Source organism: Triturus cristatus, chromosome 5_1 (genome assembly GCF_964204655.1).
Source record: "Triturus cristatus chromosome 5_1, aTriCri1.1, whole genome shotgun sequence".
NCBI lineage: Eukaryota > Metazoa > Chordata > Amphibia > Caudata > Salamandridae > Triturus > Triturus cristatus.
Genome location: NC_140587.1, coordinates 487,403,973 through 487,427,776, shown reverse-complemented (window position 1 = coordinate 487,427,776; position 23,804 = coordinate 487,403,973). Strand labels below are relative to the sequence as shown.

Sequence of the window (23,804 nt, the reverse complement as noted above, 5' to 3'; positions counted from 1 at the left end):
AACGTATTTTGTTCATTCAGATCACCCAATGAAGCCTATAATGGAGTAAATACTGAATTACCAAGTTCTACAGCACACAATGAACCTAATAGCACACCTGTTTTGTTGAATGGTGACCAAATAGAATCACCTCCTAGTCTTGCAGCAAGACCCAAAACACCAGCAGCCAACTCTCTTACAACCCAGCCTTCAAACAGCACTGGTAAGCTATGCTATGTTAAAAGATTTACCCAATGGCATGCATATATCATGTGACTTAGTTGTCTGTGAGTTGACTGTCATTCGACAAAACTACAAAGTGTTTGGTGTGCATATGTAGCTACAGACGATAACAGATAAAGGTATACTGGTTTTTAATGTGAAACCTTTCTGATTCTGTATGCACGCATGTCTGTGTGGTATTGAGGAAGTGGGGGCAAAAATATGTGGCTAAATGGGTGCATGACTGGCAAAACGCACGGACGGTAAGATTGACTAATTCTTACGTTCACCCATTCGCGATACAATACACAAACCTGCTAGTTAATAGTCCGTTTTAAGCCAAACCTATTGTCTGTACCTGTGCTTGTTTGAATGATTTAGTGTGCAAGCACTGGAGTATTCAAGTACTTCTCATCCAGGGGATACTCATCAATAGTCATAATCTATGAATAATCCCCGCCCATGTGCGGGATCCCGGAGCATATAGAAAATACATATATATAAATATATATATATATACATATGTGAAAACATATAAATGCAGCCTAATAATGTTCAAAACATGGCAATGCTGTAAATTACATATTTTTGCATAGTAGTGCCCCCGTAACCCGTAAGGAAAAAAGGAAGCATCAGGCAAATTATAACACAGCACTGCTTTATTGCCATAAAGCAACATGTAATTGTAGGCATTCGCCAGTAGGCTGCAGTAGAGTATCAAGAATCCAAGAAAACTGACACCTTGCCTTTAAGGCATTAGAGTAGGGGGACCGTGCCTTTAAGGCCTGCCCGTGACCCCCTGCTCCCATGATGCACTACAGGTGACAGTTGGGCCAGTTCTTTTTTCCGGCTCCTTCTGTGAGGATCCTGGAGCTTGAGCTCTTCAGTTTTTTGACTGAAATTTTGAATTACAGCTTTTTCTAGCTTTTTTCGACGTTTTCTGGCTTATAAGGGCTAATTCTGCTGGTTCCAGTGAATTTTCCAATTTTTTTCCAGTCAGAATGTCTCCTTTATTTAGGAAATGCCCTTCTTGTGGTAATAAAATGGCACTGTTGGATCCACACTCGGTGTGTATTGTGTGTTTACCATCAAAACACGATCCTGACCAGTGTCCCCACTGCCAGAAGTTCTCAAAGCGCACTCTGAGGGACAGAGAGCGCATTAAACTGCATGCAAGACTGGAGAAGGAACGAAGCCGTCGTGAAGGCGAGCATTCCTCATCAAGACCACCTTCTTCAGCTACGCAAGTACAGAAACGGCGACATACCAGCTCCCCGGGCTCCAAGAAGACCAGGAGTCCAAGAGGTTCGCCGTCGACGTCGAGGATGCCGGCGAAGAGGCAGAGAACTTCGGCGTCAAGGGATTCATCCCACCATCAAGAGTCTCCGCCGCGCAAAAGTAAGTCGGCGTCGAGAGGCGGCCCTTCGGGCTCGAAGGCTGCTAGTCTGGTGACATCTGAACTGTCTCCGTCGACGTCGAGGCTTCCGTCGACGTCGAGACACTCTCCGCCACCCTCGAGGGGGTCGACGTCGAGAGATGCGGCGACGTACATTCCGCCGCGAGTGGGCCGGTCGCCGTCGATGGTTACCCCCACTCGGCGACATAGAAGGTCGACGTCGAGAGGAACATCGACGTCAAGAAGTCGACGTCGAGAGAGGTCGCCGTCAAGATCACCACGTCGACGTCGAGAGAGGTCGACGTCGAAGGTGCCCAGTCGACGTCGAGAGAGGTCGACGTCGAAGTCGCCCGGTCGACGTCGAGAGAGGTCGACGTCGAAGTCGCCCAGTCGACGGCGAGAGAGGTCGACGTCGAAGTCGCCCAGTCGACGGCGAGAGAGGTCGACGTCGAAGACACGGCCGACGTCGAGGTCATCTAGCCGACGTCAGGTGCCAGAGAAGAGGAGATCGACATCGAGGTCTCCACGACCGGCGTCGAGACCAGAACGGCATACCTCACACTTGCCGATGGTGACGCAGACGTCGTCGACGTCAAGGGATTCGACGTCGAGGGCGAAGGCTGGACCGCCCGCGGAGAGGTCCCCAGGAGAACAGTCATCATCTCCGGGACTGCACATCGTGCAAATATCTCCAGAAAGATCACCCGAGGCTCCAGAGCGGTTTGGACTGTCACCGCGCTGGTTACGAGATGTGGGCGCTGCCGCATGTCGGAGTCCGGGATCGGACTACTCCCGCATGTATTCCCCACCGCGCAGGAGTAAATCGCCTCCGAGGGATCCACGGCCAATTTCACCACGCCGGTCTCGTTCCAGGGACCGTCGCACCGCGCCAAAACGTCCAAGATCTCCGTCCAAGCGCAGATCAGGATCAAGGGCTCACCAAAGCGAACGCTCCCACAAGAGGCGACGCACCAGGTCGTCCACTGGGACTGCATCCACAAGATCCTCAGTCCGGGACTACTCCCCTACTTTTTCATCCACGCCTCCATCGCGAGTGTCCCCGGTGGATGACATTATAACGTTCTCGGACGTCCTGGGTAGAGGGGCGCAAAAGTTGAACATCGCACTGCACGCCCCTCAGGCACCCACTTCTGTGATCTTTGACACTTTACACCATCGGTCAGCTCCCAGACCTCTGCTCCCGTTGGTGCCAGGATTGTTAGAACCAGCGATGGCCACGTTCCTTACACCGGCTACAGCGGGCTCGGTCCCCTCGAGAATAGCAAAGAAGTACAAGGCTCCGGCCGAGGACCCTTTATTCTTGAGGGCGGACCCGCCAGCGGATTCGGTGATAGTGGCGGCGGCCATGAAGTCTCACTCAGCCTCAATATCTGCTTCTGTCCCCCCTGAGAAGGACAGCAAGCTTATGGACTCCTACGGCAGGAGAATGTGCAACACATCTGCCGCGCACATGAAGGTCGCTAGCGCTTCAGCCCTGCTAGGGAGGTATGATCGTTCCCTATGGGATTCCCTGGCCAGATTCGTGGAGAAATTGCCTAGGGAGGACAGGCAGGACTTCACGGAGATCCTACATGAAGGCGGACTGGTGGCCAACCAAGTAATAAGCGCAGCGGCGGATGCATCAGACCTAGCCGCGCATGGCTACTCCCATGGCATCTGCTCCCGCCGTTCGGCCTGGCTCAGATTAACAGCCCTCAAACCAGATGCGCAGAAAAGGATTCTTAACCTGCCGTTTAATGGATCATCGCTATTTGGAGCTCATGCGGACGACCAAATGAGCAAGATGAAAACGGAATTGGACACTGTAAAGGCTGTGGGACTGGAAAAACGCAAAGAGTTCCGCAAGCGCTTTCGCCAGGGCGACAAACGTGCCTTTCACCAGCGCGTTCAAACGCCCCAATGGTCCTCTCAAAACCAACAGAGGTCCCAGTTTCAGCAAAGGGGCCGGGGCAGAGGAAGAGGAAATGCTAAACAGCAGCAGTCCTCTAACAAGCAACCTCCCAAGCAGTGAAAACTTACTTCCTCCGCACTCGTTCGCCACTCCGGTGGGAGGAAGTGTTACCGCTCACCTGGCAGAGTGGAATACAATTACAAACGACAAATGGGTGCTGAGTATTGTAGAGCGTGGCTACTTGCTGAGGTTCAAATCTCCCCCTCCGCAGGTACCCCCACGGAAACAGCCACTCCCTCTCAGCCAGAACAAGCTTTTAAAGGACGAAGTTGCCACTCTCCTCTCCAAAAACGCCATAGAGGAAGTTCCAAACAGGCAGAGAAATCGGGGAGTGTACTCCCGGTATTTTCTTGTTCAGAAAAGAGGAGCGATCGGAGACTACAGACCCATCCTCGATCTCCGCCTACTCAACAGATTTCTCAGAAGGGAAAAATTCAGGATGCTAGCACTGCACCAGATCTTCCCACATCTACACCAAGGGGACTGGATGTGTGCCATCGATTTACAGGATGCATACTTCCACATTCCTGTCTCAGCGAAACATCGGAAGTTTCTCAGATTTCGCATCTTTCACCAACATTATCAATACAAGGTCCTGCCATTCGGCCTCAAGTCCGCGCCACGAACGTTCTCAAAGTGCATGGCGGTGGTGGCTGCATTTCTCCGCAAACGGAAGATATTCGTCTACCCATATCTAGACGACTGGCTCTTAAAAAGTTCCACCCCGGTTCAACTCCAGAGTCATCTCTCGTTCTGCCTAAACCTTCTACACTCGTTGGGCCTTCAGGTCAACTACCGGAAGTCGATCCTCAATCCAACTCAGCGGATCCACTACCTGGGCGCCTCTCTAGACTCCTCAAGCGCAAGCGTGTGTCCTTCGGAGGAGAGGTTATCCTCCATGCTGCAAAAAAGCCGCACGCTTCTCAGCACGGAATATCCCACAGCCAGACAAGTGTCATCTCTCCTGGGATCCATGGCCTCGTGCATCTACATCGTGCCCAACGCACGTCTGCACATGCGTCCTCTGCAACAAGACCTAGAGGATCAGTGGTCGCAGAGGACCGGCCGCTGGGAAGATCACATTACCCTTCATCAAGCCGCCAAAGATTCCATCCGGTGGTGGATGAAGCGCTCCCATCTGCTTCACGGCGTCCCATTCCATCAGGCGCCTCCGACACAGACGGTGGTCACAGACGCCTCCATGCAGGGCTGGGGGGCTCATATGGGCCGGCTTCAAGTACAAGGTCTCTGGTCCGCTACCGAGCAGAGCTATCACATCAACTTCTTGGAGCTACGAGCAGTCCATCTCGCTCTCAAGTCCCTGTACCCATCCCTGCAGACCGACTATGTTCAGGTTCAGACGGACAACACCACAACTATGTTCTATCTGAACAAGCAAGGAGGGACCAGATCACGGGTCCTGTCTCTGGAGGCCCAGTCAATCTGGAAATGGCTTCTGGCGAGAAACCTGACGATCGTCGCTGTTCACCTGCCAGGGACCCTGAACGTGCAGGCGGACGGCCTCAGCAGAGACTTCGTCGAAGCGCACGACTGGGTGCTCAACGAAGGCGTCGCTCAAGACATCTTCCGCTTGTGGGGCATACCAGACATCGATCTGTTCGCAGACGCGGACAACAAAAAATGCCCCGTCTTCGCCTCCAGGTTCCCTCAACGGGGGTCGCAGGGGAACGCGCTTTTGATCAGCTGGTCGAGGACATTGCTTTACGCTTTTCCTCCTCTCCCTCTCATCCCGGCTGTGATTCAGAAGTTCTACAGGGCCAGAACTCGGATGATCCTAATAGCACCGGAGTGGCCCCGGCAGTGGTGGTACCCGGATCTACTCCAGCTGTCGGAGGTACCACAGAGGAGGTTGCCATGCCTGCCGAACTTGCTGACCAAGGACAAGGGGAGAGTGTTCCACCCCAATCTCCCCTCCCTCCGCTTGACGGCATGGCTCCTGAATTCATCCAGTACGGACATCTAGATCTTCCACCGGACTGTATGAGCATTCTTCGGGAGGCAAAGAGGCCCTCCACGAGGAAGTCGTATGGCTTTAAATGGAAAAGATTCTGCTTCTGGTGTAGAGATAACACCCTTGATCCGATCCGGGGTCAAGAACAGGTTATTCTCCCCTACTTACTGTACTTGGCGAAGTCTGGGTTAAAGTACTCTTCCATCAGAGTACACTTAGCTGCTATTACAGCCTATAGGAAGTCTCCTACCCAGACCTCATTCTTTCAGATGCCAGTGGTAAAGGATTTCTTAGAAGGGCTTAAGAAAGTTTACCCACCTGTGAGGTCTCCTTCCCCTTCCTGGGAACTGAACATCGTTCTCTCTAAACTGATGGGAGGTCCTTTTGAGCCGATTCATAAGGCCTCCTTGCAACATTTGACCTGGAAGGCTGCCTTCTTAGTAGCCATCACTTCGGCCCGTAGGGTTAGTGAAATTCAGGCCCTCTGCTGCAAGGAACCTTACACGGTGTTTCATGCTAATAGGGTGGTGCTCCGTACTCATCCGAGCTTCCTGCCCAAGGTGGTTTCGGACTTCCATATTAATCAGGTGATCACGTTGCCCACCTTCTTTCCTCAGCCGACCACACCCCCGGAGAGAGCTCTACACTCTCTTGACCTCCGGAGGGTTTTGAAATTCTATCTAGCTAAGACCCTTACTCTTAGAAAGTCAGACAGGCTCTTTGTTAACTATGGACCCACTAATACCGGGCTGGCTGCGGCCAAGAGATCTATCTCTAGATGGATTGTCTCTTGTATAGCTTTGGCTTACCAACTGTCCCACAAAGTTCTGCAGGGCAAACCTAGAGCACACTCTACTCGGGGGAAGGCTTCTACGGTAGCACTCCTTCGCAACGTTCCCATGTCTGAGATCTGTAAAGCGGCTACATGGCGCTCAGTCCATACTTTCACGCGCCATTATTGCCTAGATTCAGACGCACAGGCCGACGCCCAGGTGGGGCAGGCCTCTTTGAGGAACCTATTTGCATAACTGTAATGCAAGATGTGTCTTTTAATGTATGTTTTAACTGTTTTGTTGCTCGTCCGCGAGACTTTGGGTATGGGCTTGCTACTCTATTCATAGATTATGACTATTGATGAGTATCCCCTGGATGAGAAGGATTAGTTACTTACCTGTAATCCTAGTTCTCATCCAGGGGTATACTCATCAAAGTCATAAGCGACCCACCCACCTCCCCGGACGAGCAATGTTTTCTCTTTAAATAAGTGATGTATGGAAGGCAGATCTACTCAGGTGCGGAGGCACCGCCAAAAAGAACTGGCCCAACTGTCACCTGTAGTGCATCATGGGAGCAGGGGGTCACGGGCAGGCCTTAAAGGCACGGTCCCCCTACTCTAATGCCTTAAAGGCAAGGTGTCAGTTTTCTTGGATTCTTGATACTCTACTGCAGCCTACTGGCGAATGCCTACAATTACATGTTGCTTTATGGCAATAAAGCAGTGCTGTGTTATAATTTGCCTGATGCTTCCTTTTTTCCTTACGGGTTACGGGGGCACTACTATGCAAAAATATGTAATTTACAGCATTGCCATGTTTTGAACATTATTAGGCTGCATTTATATGTTTTCACATATGTATATATATATATATTTATATATATGTATTTTCTATATGCTCCGGGATCCCGCACATGGGCGGGGATTATTCATAGATTATGACTTTGATGAGTATACCCCTGGATGAGAACTAGGATTACAGGTAAGTAACTAATCCTTATGAGACCTGATTAGTAAGATGCTGTAGCTAAAATTAGATGATACTGCCACTTCCCTGACAGATTTCAGTACTTAAAATGAGACGTAACTGCACTTGTCAAAAGGACTGCCATACCTACAAGCAGAACAGTACAAGCACTTGGATTTTCCCAGAAGCAGATCACGGACACCTTTTAGCAAAATGTCAATCTTATCAAGATAGTACTGTTACTTCTGTCTCCGACACTCTAAAGGTATTCTGTGAAGAACTATCACGGAGATCTCTCTGAAAGTCTAAAATGCTTTTTGTTGGACGTACTATATTGCTGTATATACGTTCTGCTTTCCAGCTGTCCATTGCCCTTGTTAGGCTTAAAGTGCTTTCTGGTTTGTCTCAGTGCATTATTCATATAGCGCTTTTACTCCTGGTGTAGTTTTATAGCTCTCCAATTTGTATTGGTTACTGGATGCCTTTTAGGGTGCATGGTCTAAGGGTCTTTGTTTCTAATTTGGCCTACGTTGAGTGAGGTGTAAGGGGTTTGAATACAATTGAGATGGAATCCCTGTGCGTCTAATGTTGATAGGCATAAATATGGGTTTTAGTGGAGTATGTGAGAATAGATGCAGTCATTCATATAGGTACCAGCTTTAGAGTGGGCAGTATCAAATGCAGAACCTGCCATTTATAGACTTCAATTAGATTTACTCATCACCATCCATCAAAAGGATCCAAACCATCGGAGGCACTGTTAACCAGCATCATTATATGGAGTCCACCAACATTGCAGGCCTTGTCAAACAACCATATTACTGATACATAAGTCCATTCTGAGGTTAAAAAGGGCCCACTAATTGGAGACTCGGTTTTACCACCAGGAGAGTGCTATATTGCATCCAACCAGGAGCGACCGGTGGCCTGACAATTTAAGGTGCTTTTTGATCATAACAATGTTCAATTAGAGGACCAGCTAATCGAAAGCACTGTTAAACCACAAAGGGAGTGGTATCCAGGGGCTGCTCCTCCGTAATGGCCGGAGGAGCGTTTGCCCACAGCCCATGCCAGAAGATGATAAATAAAATGATAATAAAACAATGTTATTATCATTTTATTTATGCTGTCTGAGCCCTGCAATACAAAAAGTATGGAACGGGCCAGGCATGCCTCTGAGGAGCAGTGTGCACTCATAAGTGCATGTGCTTGGCTGGCCAGCCGTCCTAGGCCTGCCAAACACACATGCGCACTTACGTTTCTACAACCACGCTGTATGACACAGCCAGGTTGGAGAAAAGCCACAGGTTCCAATGCACCGTCTGAGTGGCAAACAAGGCCGTTCAGACCAATCCTGGCATTGCTCTCATGTGAGAGCAGCGTCTGGATTGGGTGTGGAGCCTGTGCCCTGAGGGCCCATCCCCCACCGGCTGAATAGAGAAGCTACGAGGTAGGTGTCAGCGGGAGCCGAGCAGCAGGTAAGACTTTTTTAAAAAAAAGAATCTTTTATTTTATTTCTCCCCCCCCCCTCCTCAACCCGCTGCCTCCAACCTTTCAGCTAGCAGTCGTGAAGTGCGATTATCCTGCCGTCCATTCAACGCCACACGCAGTAATGCTGCACATGGAGCTTTTCCATTGAGGCCTCTTAATTAAACGTGTCAAGAGGCGGAGGTGCTTGACGGCCACTACAGAAGGGCAGATGCAAGGATTTCATTCAGAGATTGACTATTGTGTAGGGTATATCCAGAAAAGAAGAGTCTGATGTAGAGTTAACAAGTTGTGGAAAAACCACACAAGCCCCTATTGCATCCTTAATACGTACGTTCCTGTGTTGAAAACGGCAGTAATATCAAACGCAAGTATATGTTATTATATTGTGTTCCATGTTGCATTCTGCCTATGGAATGGCCATACAGCTCCATTGGGGAGCGAGATCTTCCTTCACTGGTTTCGAGGATTCTGTCTCAAATCATACGTTTTATTGTTTGTCAGAATTTATATGAGTCGGTGTGTGGATAGTTGATATTTTTGTTGCTAGAACTAGATAAATAGTTTATATGTGATGACCAGGGGTCTAGTGAAGGTGTCATCTGTGTCATGTCTCCCACGCCATAGTTTATTAGTTTGCTATTCTAGACACCCGCGGCCACCCTACCACTTTAGGTAGGCGGCGGTCGTCACTTGTGCTATGTTGAGTCCACTTAGCAGCAATAGAGGCCAACCTGATTGGAGGCACCCAGGAGCAATTATAGTGAGGCAGAACCTGAAGATCATTTCCCCCTTTCTAATCCGTAACCGGGCCAGACAGGGAAACTTCTCAGGAAGGTGGCTTTCACTTTACTGCCCCTCACCTGGATGCCCTGGTAGGAATGCCTGAGAGGTATTATGTGCACAGGAAAGGTAGGAGTAACAAATCTAGCTGGGCTCTCTTACGGGAAGGAGACCATAGGACAGCTGATGACATTATGCCTAACCTCCACTGTGGCCATAAACATTTCTAACAGACCTGAACTTCTTTTTAAAACCATTAGAAAAGCTTAACCCAAGGAAGACATGTTTTAGAGCTGCCTCAAATCATGGACTAAAATCATTTCCTAGCATGCATGCATTTTACCAGGTACGTGTTATAGTACATTTATCTACTTAAGTACACCTTGTTTTAAATAAACACTTGTTTGCCATAAACAGCCTTTTGGCTGAAGAGATGCTTTCTGTTTGAGATGGCATTTGCATTTAAGAAGTAGTATCTGGCAGCTGCTTCTACTGCTGAAATCAATACAAGTCATCCATTTTCCATAGGAGGCGAAATGATATTTTAGAGCTGCCTCAAATCATGGACTGAAATAATTTCCTAGCATACATGCATAGTGTCATGTGAGAGAGAAATATGCATAAGCCCCTGGTAAAGTGGAATAACATGTGCCGATGGCATGTAAATTAAATGCTACTAGTGGACCTGCACCACTCGTGTCACCCCAAGATCATCCTTTATTAAAAATGTTATTAAATCCAAATAGCAGAAAATACATAAAATAGCCCAAGAACATGAAAAATCTATCAATTGTGGAGATTGATAGAGACAAGAGGATGTACTGGTCCCAAGCCCAGGCACCCCGGGCATGTGGCAGGGGGCAGCAGATCCAGTCCTTCAGAGTTCCTCTCAGTTCAGACAGCAGATTCACTCCTTTTCTAATCTTCCACAGGTCAATTTCGTTTTCCAAATATGGTGCCTTGGGGTGCAACATTTATGAATGGCATCTGCTAATGGGTGGGGATGACTCCTGACTCTTCCCTAATCAGGGGTGTAAAAGTTCCTTGGGGCAGATCTGCCCACTGTTACAGTAGTTCCTGTTTGCCTAAGTGCAGATAATCCCACTGTGCACCGTATTCCCAAAATACAAGTTTATGAAACCCTTCTCCTCTTGTGTAAAGCCTGTGTTGCCAGCCAGAGGGATAGCCAGGGTAATGAGCAGTTCCCTCCTCTCAAAAGTATTCTGGCGGTAGCTTTCCTCCCTCTGCGCTTGGTGCTAGCCTGATTAGGGTACAAAGGCTGGGCAGTTTCCAGATATCACCTAACATTCTATTGTGATAGGACAGACCCCTTTGAAATGAGTACAGTTGCTGGGCCAACCCCAACTGCTCTTACAGCTAGGCGAAGAAAATAAGCCTCCAGCAGCTCCAGGCATGGTAAATGTAAGATTTCCTATATATTTAATAAAATCCTACTTCACCGTTAGATTGGATTTTTATTAAATATAGAAAGTCTTTCAATGGAGTCTACAGTTGATACTGCTCAAGAGTTACAGACTAAAGTGTATAATCTATACTTGCAATTTCCCTATGTGCCAATTCCAACCAGAACAGTGGCAATGTTGTTTTGTACTCAGTAACTGAGGCATCATGCCATTTCTAATGTTACGTGTTCCATTCTTAAATAGTATGCACCTTACCATGTGGTCAGCTGGTTGTGCTTAGGCATGACACGTATTTAACATTTAAAATCTGGTTTTCCTTCCTGTTAAAAGGGTAATTTTGAAATGTCTTTGCAGCAGTGTTCAAGCAACTTCTGTCTGGCTAGTCATGGAAGGCCTGAAGCAGTGTTTTCCATGCACACTCTGTGGATGGCGTAATAGATGCTGCAGTCAACAGTTGGAATTTACCTTGCAGGCCCTGGGTGTATTTTATGTACTATAAAGTGAGGACAAGTTAAATAAGTCAAAAGGGGATAAGAAAAGGAAACCATGTTTTAACGGGTGCCCGCACAGGCTCTTTACTCCTGTTTAGCAGGGTTAGCAGTGCTAAGTCCAGCACAAATAGGGACCAGAACAAGGTGAATAATCTTTGAGAGACCACTCAGAAAAGGTGCATTTCCAACATAAATTGCCCATATCCAAGAGCTTAGGGTAGATTAATCAGTTCCTTGATTGTTTTCCCTGCTCGAGTGATAGAATAAGGACAGTTTGCCACCTCTGCAGTGGCAGTTGTCTGTTTTGTGTCCTTCTGTCAACATCTGCCTTAGCAAATAACCCTGACCATGGGGGAAACTGTCCCTTCGTCTTTAGACCCTATTTATGAGACGACTAACCCTAGCTTGCTCACAGATGCAGCCTAGTAGATGGGCAGTATCGCTATGACCAACAAGGTAATGTGCATTGTTTTGTCTCCAAGGTCAGACGGCTTCCTCCCAACTCCCAAACTATGACCTTAGCACGACTGGGGAAATTCAAGAATCTGATCAGGGTTGCCTTAAAGGCCTCGATTGAACACAATCCAACTTGGGCGATGGGCACGCCAAACCCTGCGAAAGCAAGTGGACTGGTCCCCGACATGCACTGAGGAGTGCGCCCCCTTTTTTTCATTGTCCTTTCAAGACCGTGCTTTTAAAATTTCTAATGAGGTGGTGTTAATCAAAATGCTTTTTAAATAACATTGGGGACTATAAAATTCTGTTTAAGGGCATATGGCCAACTATAAATCCAGGTTTTGGTTGGAAAGGGGGAGTGCTGGGGAAAGGAGGGGGGCATTTCGCCAAGTACAAACACGATTTATTGTAACAGTCTGTTTTTACTGTAATGATTTTAATTAACCCATCAGTTAATACAATTGAATTCAATTCCAACCCGGGGCAAGCTCTGGCCAAAGGACTAACAACCAGCAGAAGCCACTGATGGCTGTCCGTGCCAGGAGCGAGGCCACTGGTCATCCACTGACAATGTGGCTGCTTCCAACCTGTGGCTAGGGTAGACTTTGCTTCCAACAGTTGAGCTGGCAAGGAGTCATCCACTTTTTCCCGAGGTCACTTGGGCCCCTTGGAGTTTTCATAGTGGAAGGGGGTACAACCACAGGATACAGACACCCTCCTTCCGCTTGTACTTCCATCATCCCAGGGATGACACCCTCAGAGGAGCTCCCCAGCTCAAGGTCTGTGCTCCAGGACTGATGGTGCCTGGCAGTCCTGGACTTGTAGAGTGGACAAACGGTCCCCCCTCAAGGGTGACACACTCTGTGTCTTGTAAGAGTTAGCCTGGCCCACTACCCTAGTGTTCTGTCACTGATAATGCAGGCAACACCTCCAGGCCAGAGGTTGCCAAACCAGTGTCCTCTAATGTTAGAGTAGGTAACTCATGGCCCTCTCGTTCGCCCACTGTGAACGGCATACACCTTCTGCCCTTTACCCTTCTCTGAAGCTTTTGTACTTCCTGTCAAGGGTATATGTGAGAAGCTGGGTTTCTGTTGCAGTAACCCCACTACTTTCTACTGATGCACTTTTGACTTGATGTGCCAATCTGGCTCCCAGGGCCTGTGTTCTTTCCCCAAAACTAACTCAAACCCAATTGGCATCCCTGGCCACTTGTCAGCCCTGGTAAATGGTACCACAGGTACCCAGGGCACTGTGACCAGGAAAGACCTCTAAGGGCTGCAGCACTTACTTTGCTACCTTAGAGGCCCTGTACCTTTACACACACACACACACACTGCCTTTGCAGGCTGCGTGCCTTGGTGAAGAACAAAGTGAAGAGTCGACATGGCACACATCCCTGTGTGCCATGCCTACAACCCAAAGTCCTGGCATAGATCAGTCACCCCTCTAGCTGGGTGTACTATACCAGTGGTGAGGGTACGTGTACATGAGCCCTGTACCCCTACAGTGTCTAAGTCCATTCTTAGACATTGTAAGTGCAGTGCTGCCATTAAGAGTATATGGTGCTGGGAGTTAGTCTTTATGAACTCCACAGCACCATAATGGCTACACTGAAAACTGGGAAGTTTGCTATCCAACTTCTCAGCACATTAAACCCCCACTGATGCCAGTGTGGGATTGAATGAAAATTCACACAGTGGGCATCTTAGAGATGCCCCCCGAAAAACGACCTACCACTAGTGACCTGGCTGAGTGGCTATTTTTACATATCCGTTAACAGAGCACGCTGTTGGGAAGCCGCGGAATATCAAAAGTTTAAAATACTATGCAGTATCTTCAGTTGGCTAATACAGCGTTTCAAACTGCAGATTGTGTAAGCAGGACATGAACAGGCAACACCGTTCGGGTTGCCAGACCCTTTTTAGAGTCAAGCTTTTAATTGAAATGCATGGAACGCATTTCCTGGACTGGCAAAATTAAATTAAAAAACAGAAGAGAGAGAACCCGATCTATGAAAAACATCTGGTCCCTTGTTTGGTGATAGCAGGAGATAACTAGACATTGTGTCTCCATTTATATTATTAGATAACATTGGATAAATCTGTTCGTCCTGAAGAAGGTGAAGTGTCACCGAAACGCTGTCAACCGTTTTCTCTGAACCATTGAAGAATTGGTTTATGAATTTTTATTGTTTGTTGAATTTGTTCTTTGTATATGTATACGTATGTACCAATGCAATTAGCCAACTGTACCAATGCAATTTATGTCTCTATGAAATTGTCATATGTTTGAAAATTTGAGATAACGAAGATTTTAATAAAAACTTTTTTTATAATAACATTATATAATTGGTTACACTTTTTTAGAAAAAAGCATTGTTTTGTCTAAAGCTGTGCAGCAACCATAAATGTGGATATTTTGCATTTAATATTTCAATGGTGTTTGGATGATCCCATACAAGGTACCTATGACACATGATCTGCCTAGATTGTACCAGTCTAAAACAAGTGTTTTTCTTTCTTATCAAGCAGAAAAGGGAATGTGTTTGTTTGGTGCTTTCAGCTGCCACCACCAGACATGTTTCTGGACCTCTGGGTTGAGAGCCTGCTGCTCTCGGGGGCCTGAAACAATGCACATCCTGGGACGAGGTGCTAAGCCTCCACCCCCAGGATGGGCAGGGTCCACGAAGGGGAAGCTTCAAAGGCTTGCCGCCTTTGTGAGCTTCCCCAGGTCACTTGCTGCTCTCAGCAACTGGTCCCACTGGTTCTGACCCCCACTTTGGGCGGTAGAACCGGCGGGAAAAACAAGTGAGGAAGAGAGGTGTTCCCACCTCTACCAACTCCATCCCTCAGGTGGGGGAGGCGAGGAAGCATTTATTTATTTATTTATTTATTTGCAGGTTTGTAAAGCGCTAGAATCGACTCCAACTGGAGTATCTCTGCGCTACTGGCATAAGAATCCTATATCAAGAGTGGAGCATGTGGAAGGCATTAGATTGCATTTGTGAACAACAGAGTTTTTAGTTGTTTCCTAAACACCAAATGTTCAGAACAGGAGCGAATGGCTACAGGAAGACAGTTCCACAATTTAGGTCCCAACACTGAGAGTGCCTTACTTCCGTGCCTGGCTTTCTTAGCACGCGGCACTACCAGTGAGTGCCCATTACTGGATCTGAGCATTCTAGATGGAATGTATGGAATAAATTTCTTTTCCAAATAGAGTGGACCTTGTCTATGTAGGCTCTTGTGTATTAAACAGCAAGTTTTAAATTTTATCCTTTGACGGATAGGAAGCCAATGGAGTTCTTCTAACAGAGGCTTAGATGCTGTTCTTGGGGGGGCATTTAGAACGAGGCGAGCCGCGGTGTTCTGTATAACCTGAAGTCTATTCAGTACTCCCTCATTTGCAGAAAGTAGGAGACCATTACAATAGTCAATCCGACTCATGACAAGGGCCTGCACCAGCGTTTTCCTGAATTGCTCAGGCAGCAATGGAAAAACTTTCCGCAGCAAGCTGATGGTGTGGAAGCATACGCCAGTGACATAGTTTGTATGTTGTTTCAATGACAACTCCTGGTCAAGGCGAACCCCCAGATTTTTAACTATCTGTTTGGGCTCAGGTGCTATGCCTAGACCAGGAGGCCACCAGTCAGGGGTCCAAAGCATTTTTGCTTCACCAAACAGCATCACCTCCGTTTTATTTACATTACACTGTAGGTAGTTGGAGGACATCCAACATGCCACAGCTTCCATGCCAGCAGAGAAAGACCTCCTCAATTCCGGAGTAAGAGTCTTAAAAGGGAAGAGGAGCTGCGTATCGTCCGCATAAGACACGGGGATAAAGCCAAATTTACGCATCACTCTCGCTAGGGGTGCCACATAGATGTTAAAAAGTGTTGGGCTTAAACAAGAGCCCTGTGGCACCCCTTTCGAGACTTTCATCTCTGCTGAGCGATACGTACCCATGGTGACAGTCTGGGTACGATCAGAGAGGAAGCTTCCCAACCATGCCAGAGCTTTGTTCTTCACCCCCACGTTCGACAACCGGTCAATAAGAATGTTATGTGACACGGTGTCGAACGCTGCTGACAAGTCCAATAAGACCAAGATCACTGAAAAACCCCTATCCTGGAACATGTGTAGGTCATCCATAACAGAAAGTAATGTAGACTCAGTACTGTGTTTCGGCCTAAAACCAGATTGTGAGTGGTCAAGGCCGCCCACAGTTTCAATAAAGTTGGAAAGGAGTCTGTTGACATACTTTTCTGTAAGTTTCCCAAGAAAAGGTAACAGTGAAATTGGTCTCAGATTAGATAGTTCAGACCAGGCAATGGTGGTATTTTTCCTGATGGGCCTGACAAGTGCACGTTTCCATTCTTTAGGAACAGACCCCGTACTCAGAGACAGATTAATAAGTTTGATGACAGTGGGACATAATGTGTCAAATAGAGAGGGTATTAATCTGGCTGGAATGGTATCGTCTGGACTACCACTTTTGATCTGTTTAACCAACACAGATAGCTCTTCCTCAGTAATGGGGGGAAAGGAGTCCAGAGTATGTATGCCATGATCAAACTCTGTATTTTGAAAGGCAGAAGCCACATCTGCAACCATAACAGCATTGGATGCCACAATCTTCTCGTAAATAACATCAATTTTGTTAGAGAAAAAAGAGGATATGTTGTTACAGAGCTGCTGAGATACAGGTTCAGTGCTTTCGCACGCTACAGGTTTAGCAAAAGAGTTAAGTACCTGGTAGAGAACCCTGGAAGAATTTCCTGCTGCCGTAATTTGGGAAGTTATATGTGTTTTCCTCGCATTCCTGATTGCTTTATGATAGCTAGATAGCGAAACCCAATAGAGTTTCCTATCGCTCTCCAAATGGGAGGACCTCCATCTTTTCTCTAGTTTCCTAGCTGCTTGTTTTAATATTTTCAGGTCGTTGGAGAACCAAACTTCCTGTTTCTGATTCGGCCGGGATTTGAAGCTCTTTATGGGGGCTATATTATCTATGGCTGCTCCAGATGCCGCTTTCAATTTACTCAAAGCACTTTCCACATTGTCCAAACGAGTAATGGAGGGCGCAATAAAGTTGTTTGAAAAAACTTCATTATTAACTTTATGCCACTGCCGACGGAGACAGGGAAGAGCAATTGGTTTGTACAAAGTGTTGGTGGAGTAAGAAGAATAAAATTCGATAATATAATGGTCAGTCCAACTAACTTGAGTGGGCGGAGGGCAAGTAACTGCCAGAAAATTGGATAAAATCAAGTCTAATGTGTGTCCTGCCCGGTGAGTTGGCCCAGAGTTCCTTTGGGTTAGCCCCAATAAGGAAAGATCATTTAACACAGATTGTGCCTCTTTACAATCTATCACATCACTGTGTATGTTGAAGTCCCCCACCAATAAAAAGTCCCTGTCAATAGTAATATGGGGGGCAAGAGCCTCAATTAACGCGTTGGAAAAATTAGTGCATGGACCTGGGGGGCGATATACTAAGGCACCCGTCTGGATGTTTTTAGGAGAATAGTGAAATTTAAAAATCAATAATTCAATAACTGGTGAGCTCAATTCAGCCAAAATGGTACAGTAAATGTCATGTTTGTGTACAATGGCTATCCCCCCTCCTAACTTGCTCGGACGGTCCAGTCTAATTATTTTGTAACCTGAGGGAATTGCTAGCGCAATTGCTGGATTAGAATGGGGTTTTAGCCAAGTTTCTGTGAGAAAGCAAAAGTCAGGCTCACAGGTAGAGATAAGATCCCATACCTCAGACGTATGTTTAGAAAGGGATCTAATGTTACATAGTAAATTTTTCCTTCCGACAAAGGGTTTACTTCCATTCATTTTAACGCTTGAAAAATGGGTATTTTTATTAAAACCAGTCTCCTGTGAGGCTATGCCAAATTGAGCTCGACAAAAGCGGCAAGAAAATGGGCTGTCTAACTGGAGACATCTTCCCATCATACACTCTTGAGGCTGGTGTTGATTCTGGCCTATCGCAAGGAGTACCTGTGCTGAGTAGGTCATCCTAGGAATCGGCGTAGATGGGTGGTCAGTGTTGTTTGGCCCCATAGCCCCTGGCCCCGTCCTGTCGCGGACGGGCGCAGACGGGCAGGTCTTTGGCTGGTCTTCGGCGCCGTCAATGGCGCCCCTCTGCGCGCAACCGCTGCGCGCTTCGACCTCCGAGGGGCTAAATAGCCCTGTGGGGATTGATGTAAGAGCGCTAACCGCTCGACAATTCCGGTTTTACTGGGCGTGTCTTGCTCTTGTCTGCCCGCCCTCCGCTCAACGGTATTGGCTACCGAGTCGGACCAGGGCGGGTAGACTGAAACACCGAGTCAAGACAGAAACCGGCCCCCGGAGCCCCACACAGTACAGAAGGAACAATAGGCTGTCTATAAGGTAATGTACAACACAGATGGAAATGTTGTAGCAGTGCGTGTAAATAAAAACAACGCCGCAAGTGATGTTAAAATGATCCTAAAAACGTATTAAACAAAGCCAATAGCCAATGGCACGCTACACTGTATAATGTACAATGCTCCGTTCTGATAAGGGTTTACCTGACGCCAAGCGGGGTCGGGAGACACTGCCACTGTCCTCCCTTACCGCAAATGGCCGGTCCTCCTCGCCGCCTAAATAGCCCTGTGTGGATTGATGTAAGAGCGCTAACCGCTCGACAATTCCGGTTTTACTGGGCGTGTCTTGCTCTTGTCTGCCCGCCCTCCGCTCAACGGTATTGGCTACCGAGTCGGACCAGGGCGGGTAGACTGAAACACCGAGTCAAGACAGAAACCGGCCCCCGGAGCCCCACACAGTACAGAAGGAACAATAGGCTGTCTATAAGGTAATGTACAACACAGATGGAAATGTTGTAGCAGTGCGTGTAAATAAAAACAACGCCGCAAGTGATGTTAAAATGATCCTGAGAGCATAACTCTCAGTCCCCGCCATCCTGTAGATGGGGGGACTCAGCCAACCACCTTTAACGCCCCTAAATCTAGTATTTAGGGGCACCCCTGAATCTTGCTTAATCAGATCAGAAGAAACTACAAGAAAAGAAGAAGGATCGAACTGCCTTGCCTTGCCGAAGCTAGCAAGAGGTAGATGCCCACTGACTTGGCCCTAGCTCTACCGGCCTGTCTCCACCTGGAACCTGCTCCTGCGAAATCCCAGTGTGTCCTGCAGCCAGCAACCTAGAAAACCCCGATGGACCTGCCTGCCTTCAACCTCACCCAGAAGACCTTTGTCTCCAAACCTACAGTGCCTTTGCAAACCGGAGGTTCCCCATTGCAAACAGGTGCCCAACGTTGAAACAGCACCCTGCACCCGGCTACCCTAGTGCCGCTGAGTGTGACCCTTTGGTGCTACTTTTTTTCCCCATTTGCCCTGAGCTTAAGTTTAGGAGCTTTGCTCCCACAACCAAGTGGCCTGCTCGTCAGTAGCTACCAACCGGAGGCCCCCTATCCCCCATTGGATAACATTGAGCCTCAGCACTCTGCACTTAGCAGCCCTAGTGCCACTGAGGGTGTAACCAGAGTGCATCCTTGACCCTGGGAGACCCCTGAGTCTGCCCCCAGAACGTCAACTCCCACTACTTACCCTAAAACCGATAACACTATTTTCCTCCGTAAAATTGCACTAACAAAAACTATTTTACTTACCTGTTTACAGGAAATGTCCCAGTGTAGTATCCAGGTATACTACACTGTGTAAGAAAAGTAATCTCAAAAGTAACTTACCTGTAATTTTATGGAAATCCTATACAAAGTTTATGTACTGTATTTACAAAGCACTGCATTTCTCAGAAACAATACTGTAAGTCAAAACAAAGTGCATTTACAATTACAATCCAAACTGTACTACAACTGTATATTTACTGCAAAGTATGTATCCCTTACCTGTGCCAGGCGTGCTTGGTTCTAGAAAATAAAATAACTAAAAGAATATTTTTATACAAAAACAATTGGTCTGAAGTTCAGTCTTTGAGTGTGTGAATTCATTTGCTGACTGTGGGTACAACAAGTGCTTAACACTGTCCTCTAAGTTTACCTCTGCCTACCTTTGGGGTTCCACTGGACTCTGTGCACTCTATACCTCACTTTAGTATAGTATATACGGAGCTATCATCCTACAGGATAGTGTTTCCAAAAACATTATGTTCGAGGCATGTGAGCTGTAGATCACATGCTTTGCATAATTCTGCCATCTAGTGTTGGGTCCGGTGTTTGCACTTTGTTTTTCTTCGAAGAAATCTTTTCCAGTCATGAGGTAGGTGACACCTCCTTTCGGTGATAGTGCGCATGGACTCCATTGTTAGATAGTTTTTTTCTGCCATCGGGTTTGGACGTGAATTGCTGCGCTCTGGTTCTGCACCGTTTGTCGGGTTCCCCTCAGTGCGCAGTCCACTACTCTTGACGGTATTGTTTGGAGATCACGTTTCCCATTCTCGGCATATAGTATCGGTTCAAACATTTCGATCGGAAAATTCATGGAGGGTCATTAGGGCCTAACCGCGTCGGGTCAGCTCGCAATCAATAGAATGTACTCCATTCAAACTCTGCCTCGGGTGTTGAGGTAAGTATCCACGCACTGACTTGCACGAAGTGTGCAACTTGTGTCTATCTCCAGAACACAACGAACAGGACTGCGAAGCGTGCCGAACTTTTCGATCCAAGAAGACGCTCTGTGATCGTCTGGCTGAACATCACAAAATGCACCAACAAAGCAGCTCTGAGAGAAAGTGCCATCTTTCTTGCATGGCATGCCCCCACTTTTTGCTGAATGTACTCGATTGAGTGTGCCCTGGACTCCTGCCAATCAGGTGCCCAGGGCCCATGTTCCTTCCCTAAAAACCTCAAACCCAAAATTGGCAAACCCTGGCCACATGTTAACCCCTGGTAAATGGTACCCTAGGTACCCAGGGCCTTGTGACCAGGGAAGGCTTCTAAGAGCTGCAGCACTCATTGTGCCACCCTTAGCGGCCCTGTACCCTAACACACACACACACACACACACGCTCACACACGCTCACACACGCGGAGTGTCTGGGTACAAGGCAAAACAAAGAGTCAACATCCCTGTGTGCCATTCCCACCACCTACACTGCCCTGGCATACATCAGCCCCCACCCCCTCTAGCTGGGTGCCCTATGCCAGTGGTGTGGACACAGGAGCATGAGCCCTGTCCCCCCTACAGTACCCAGGCCCACTGTAAGTGCAGTGCTGCCATTTAAGAGTACATGGTGCTGAGAGTTCGTCAAACACAAACTCCACAGCCCCATAATGGCAACACTGAAGTCTGGTATCAAACTTCTCAGCACATTGAACCCGCACTGATGCCAGTGTGAGATTTAATGTACAAAGCACCACAGAGGGCATCTTAGAGATGCCCCCTGAAACCTAACCTTCAATCCACGTCTGGTCTGGGAGGCTGCCTAGGCTGCCACACATGTTGCTGGACCCTGGGTAGGAGAGCCCCCACTCTCCTGGGCCTGCAACAATGTACATCCTGGGCGAGGTGCTAGGTCTCCTCCCCCAGGATGGACAGGGGGAAGCTTCAAAGGCATGCCGCCGCTGTGAGCTTCCCCAGGCCACTTGCTGTACCCAGCAAACTGGCCCCCACCGGTTCTAACCCCCACTCTGGCCGAAAGAAATGAACGGAAACCCCAAATATGGACCGGGGATGTGCCAGCCTGCCAACTCCCCACCCCTCAGGTGGGGGAGGCGAGGTGAAGCACATCCCCGGGCACTCGCCATCTTGAAGATGGGAGGCCCTGCCCAATCAGGACTAGGCTACTGCCCCCCTCCCACAGGAAAGTGGCAGGATATGGGGTGTGGACCCACCCCAGGACAGGGACCCATTGGTCCCACCCTTTACCTACCTGTAACACCCCTAAATCTAGTATTTAGGGGAACCCTGAACCATCCTTGCTTAGATTCCAGATTCCGAAAAACAAAAGAAGAGCAAGAAGAAAGAATACCTGCCATGCAGCTGCTAAGAAGAGGAAGACACCAACTGCTTTGGCCCCAGCCCTACTGGCCTGTCGACCCTCAAACCTGCTCCTGCCACATTCCGGCACCTCTTGTGGCCAGCAACCCCACAAACCCCGGAGGACCTGGCTACCTTTTGGCTCTGAGCACCTGGGACTCCCATGAGCAGTGGCTCTGCTGACAACCAGCTTCTAACCCCTGCATCAGCCCGGAACCGCGAACCCTGCACACTCTACATCCGCCAAGCCTGGCCTGTGCCAGAGTGAACAAAGACCCCGAGGACGTCCTCCCAGCGACTGTGACCCCGAATCTGGCACCCAAGAACTCACCTAGATGCTCCTGACCACGCCTGCAGCCTCAGAACCAGGTATCTCCCCAACCACGATTAACAGAGGGGAAGATTTCCTGACTCCAAAAGGCACCCCGGCACCCTTCGGCACCCTGTGTCCTATGCCTGGGTACCTACCTATCCTCTAACTACCCAACTTACCTCTCGAAGTGGTGGTGGCACCTAAAGAATCTTCATCCCCGAGCCTGCAGCCTTTGTTCATCCAGGAGCTTTCCGATTGAAAACCATTGAGCGCCCAAAGGCTCAAAAGCACCCTGCACCCAGCCGCCCGAGTGGCCCTGGCAGTGTAACCTCTACTCCTATCTACTTCCCCATTTGCCCTGAGCAAGTGACCAGGAGCCCAGCTCCCACAGCCGTGTGGCCTGCTAGTCAGCAGCCACCAACCAAGGCCCCCCTGCCTCTCATAGGATAACATTGGGCCTAACTCACTCTGCACCCGGCTGCCCCTGTGCCGCTGAGGGTGTAACAACTGTACTTACCTGTCCCTGAGAGACCCCTGAGTCTGTGCCCAGAACCTTAACTCTGCCAGGTGAGTACTTACCCAAAAGCCGATAACCCAATTTTCCTCTATAGGGTAACATTGACTGGTTTCTTCTGAAATTTCTTCTAAGTGTGGAGTTTCTAAAACCTAAAATATTCACCTAAAATCAACCGAGTAACGAAAACGAAAATACTCACCTGCTATTAGGAGAGATCCCAGTGCAGAAAAGTACTCACAACCATACTTACCATTAACCCAATTTTCTTCCATAGGAAATCATTGACTGTTTTTCTGTGAAATTTCTTCTAAGTGTCGATTTTTGCAAACTACAAATATTCTTTAAAAATCGTACCAACTCTGAAAACGTAATTGCTTAACTGTTTTAGATTGAGGTCCCAGTACTGAGCCTAGGAGCCTAGTACTGGATTACAAAAGTAATGAGAACATACCACACCTGTAACTTGAATTTTCTCCCATAGGGAATCATTGACTGTTTTTCTATGAAATTTCTTCTAAGAGTCCACTTTTAAAATAGCAACATATTGCCTAAAAATCACAACAGTAACTAAGTCGACTTTACGCACTTGTTTCCAAGAACTGTCCCAGGACTGAATCTAGGATCCAGTCCTGGAGTTAGAAAAGTAATCCTGAAAGTAATCTATTGCAAATAACTTAAAACTTCCATTGAGCTCAATGTATTATTGTGTTTGAAATTGTGTTATGTTATAAAACTTATCAAGCGCTCGTTCACCAACGGCTTCTTGGCGCTGAGGGAGACGTGATGCAGCAGTAGAGAAAAGAGAGCTAGTTATCATATGCCTGAGAGAACAACCATGTCTTCAGCTGTTTCCTGAACATTGCATAGGAGGTGGCCGTCCTCAGCTCCATCGGGAGCGAGTTCCAGAACTGAGGAGCTAAAACTCCAAAACGAGAACCTCCAAGTTTCTTGCGTTTGAAGGTGGGGGTGACTAGCAGATTCAAATAGGAAGATCGTAAATTACGAGCGGGGACATAACGTAGAATCTTAGATGAAATGAAGGCTGGGCTATTACCAT

At 47.9% G+C, this 23,804-nt stretch overlaps 1 protein-coding gene across 2 annotated transcripts in view; it reads left to right on the top strand.

The window, feature by feature from the left end:
- The window catches only part of WWP1 (WW domain containing E3 ubiquitin protein ligase 1), an 850,740-nt gene that overhangs the window by 216,485 nt on the left and 610,451 nt on the right, over positions 1–23,804 (top strand). For both annotated transcript variants that reach the window (XM_085605336.1, XM_085605333.1), the window contains exon 7: positions 21–202. In XM_085605336.1, the coding sequence (XP_085461462.1) occupies positions 21–202 (182 nt within the window). The remainder of the gene's footprint in view (positions 1–20; positions 203–23,804) is intronic.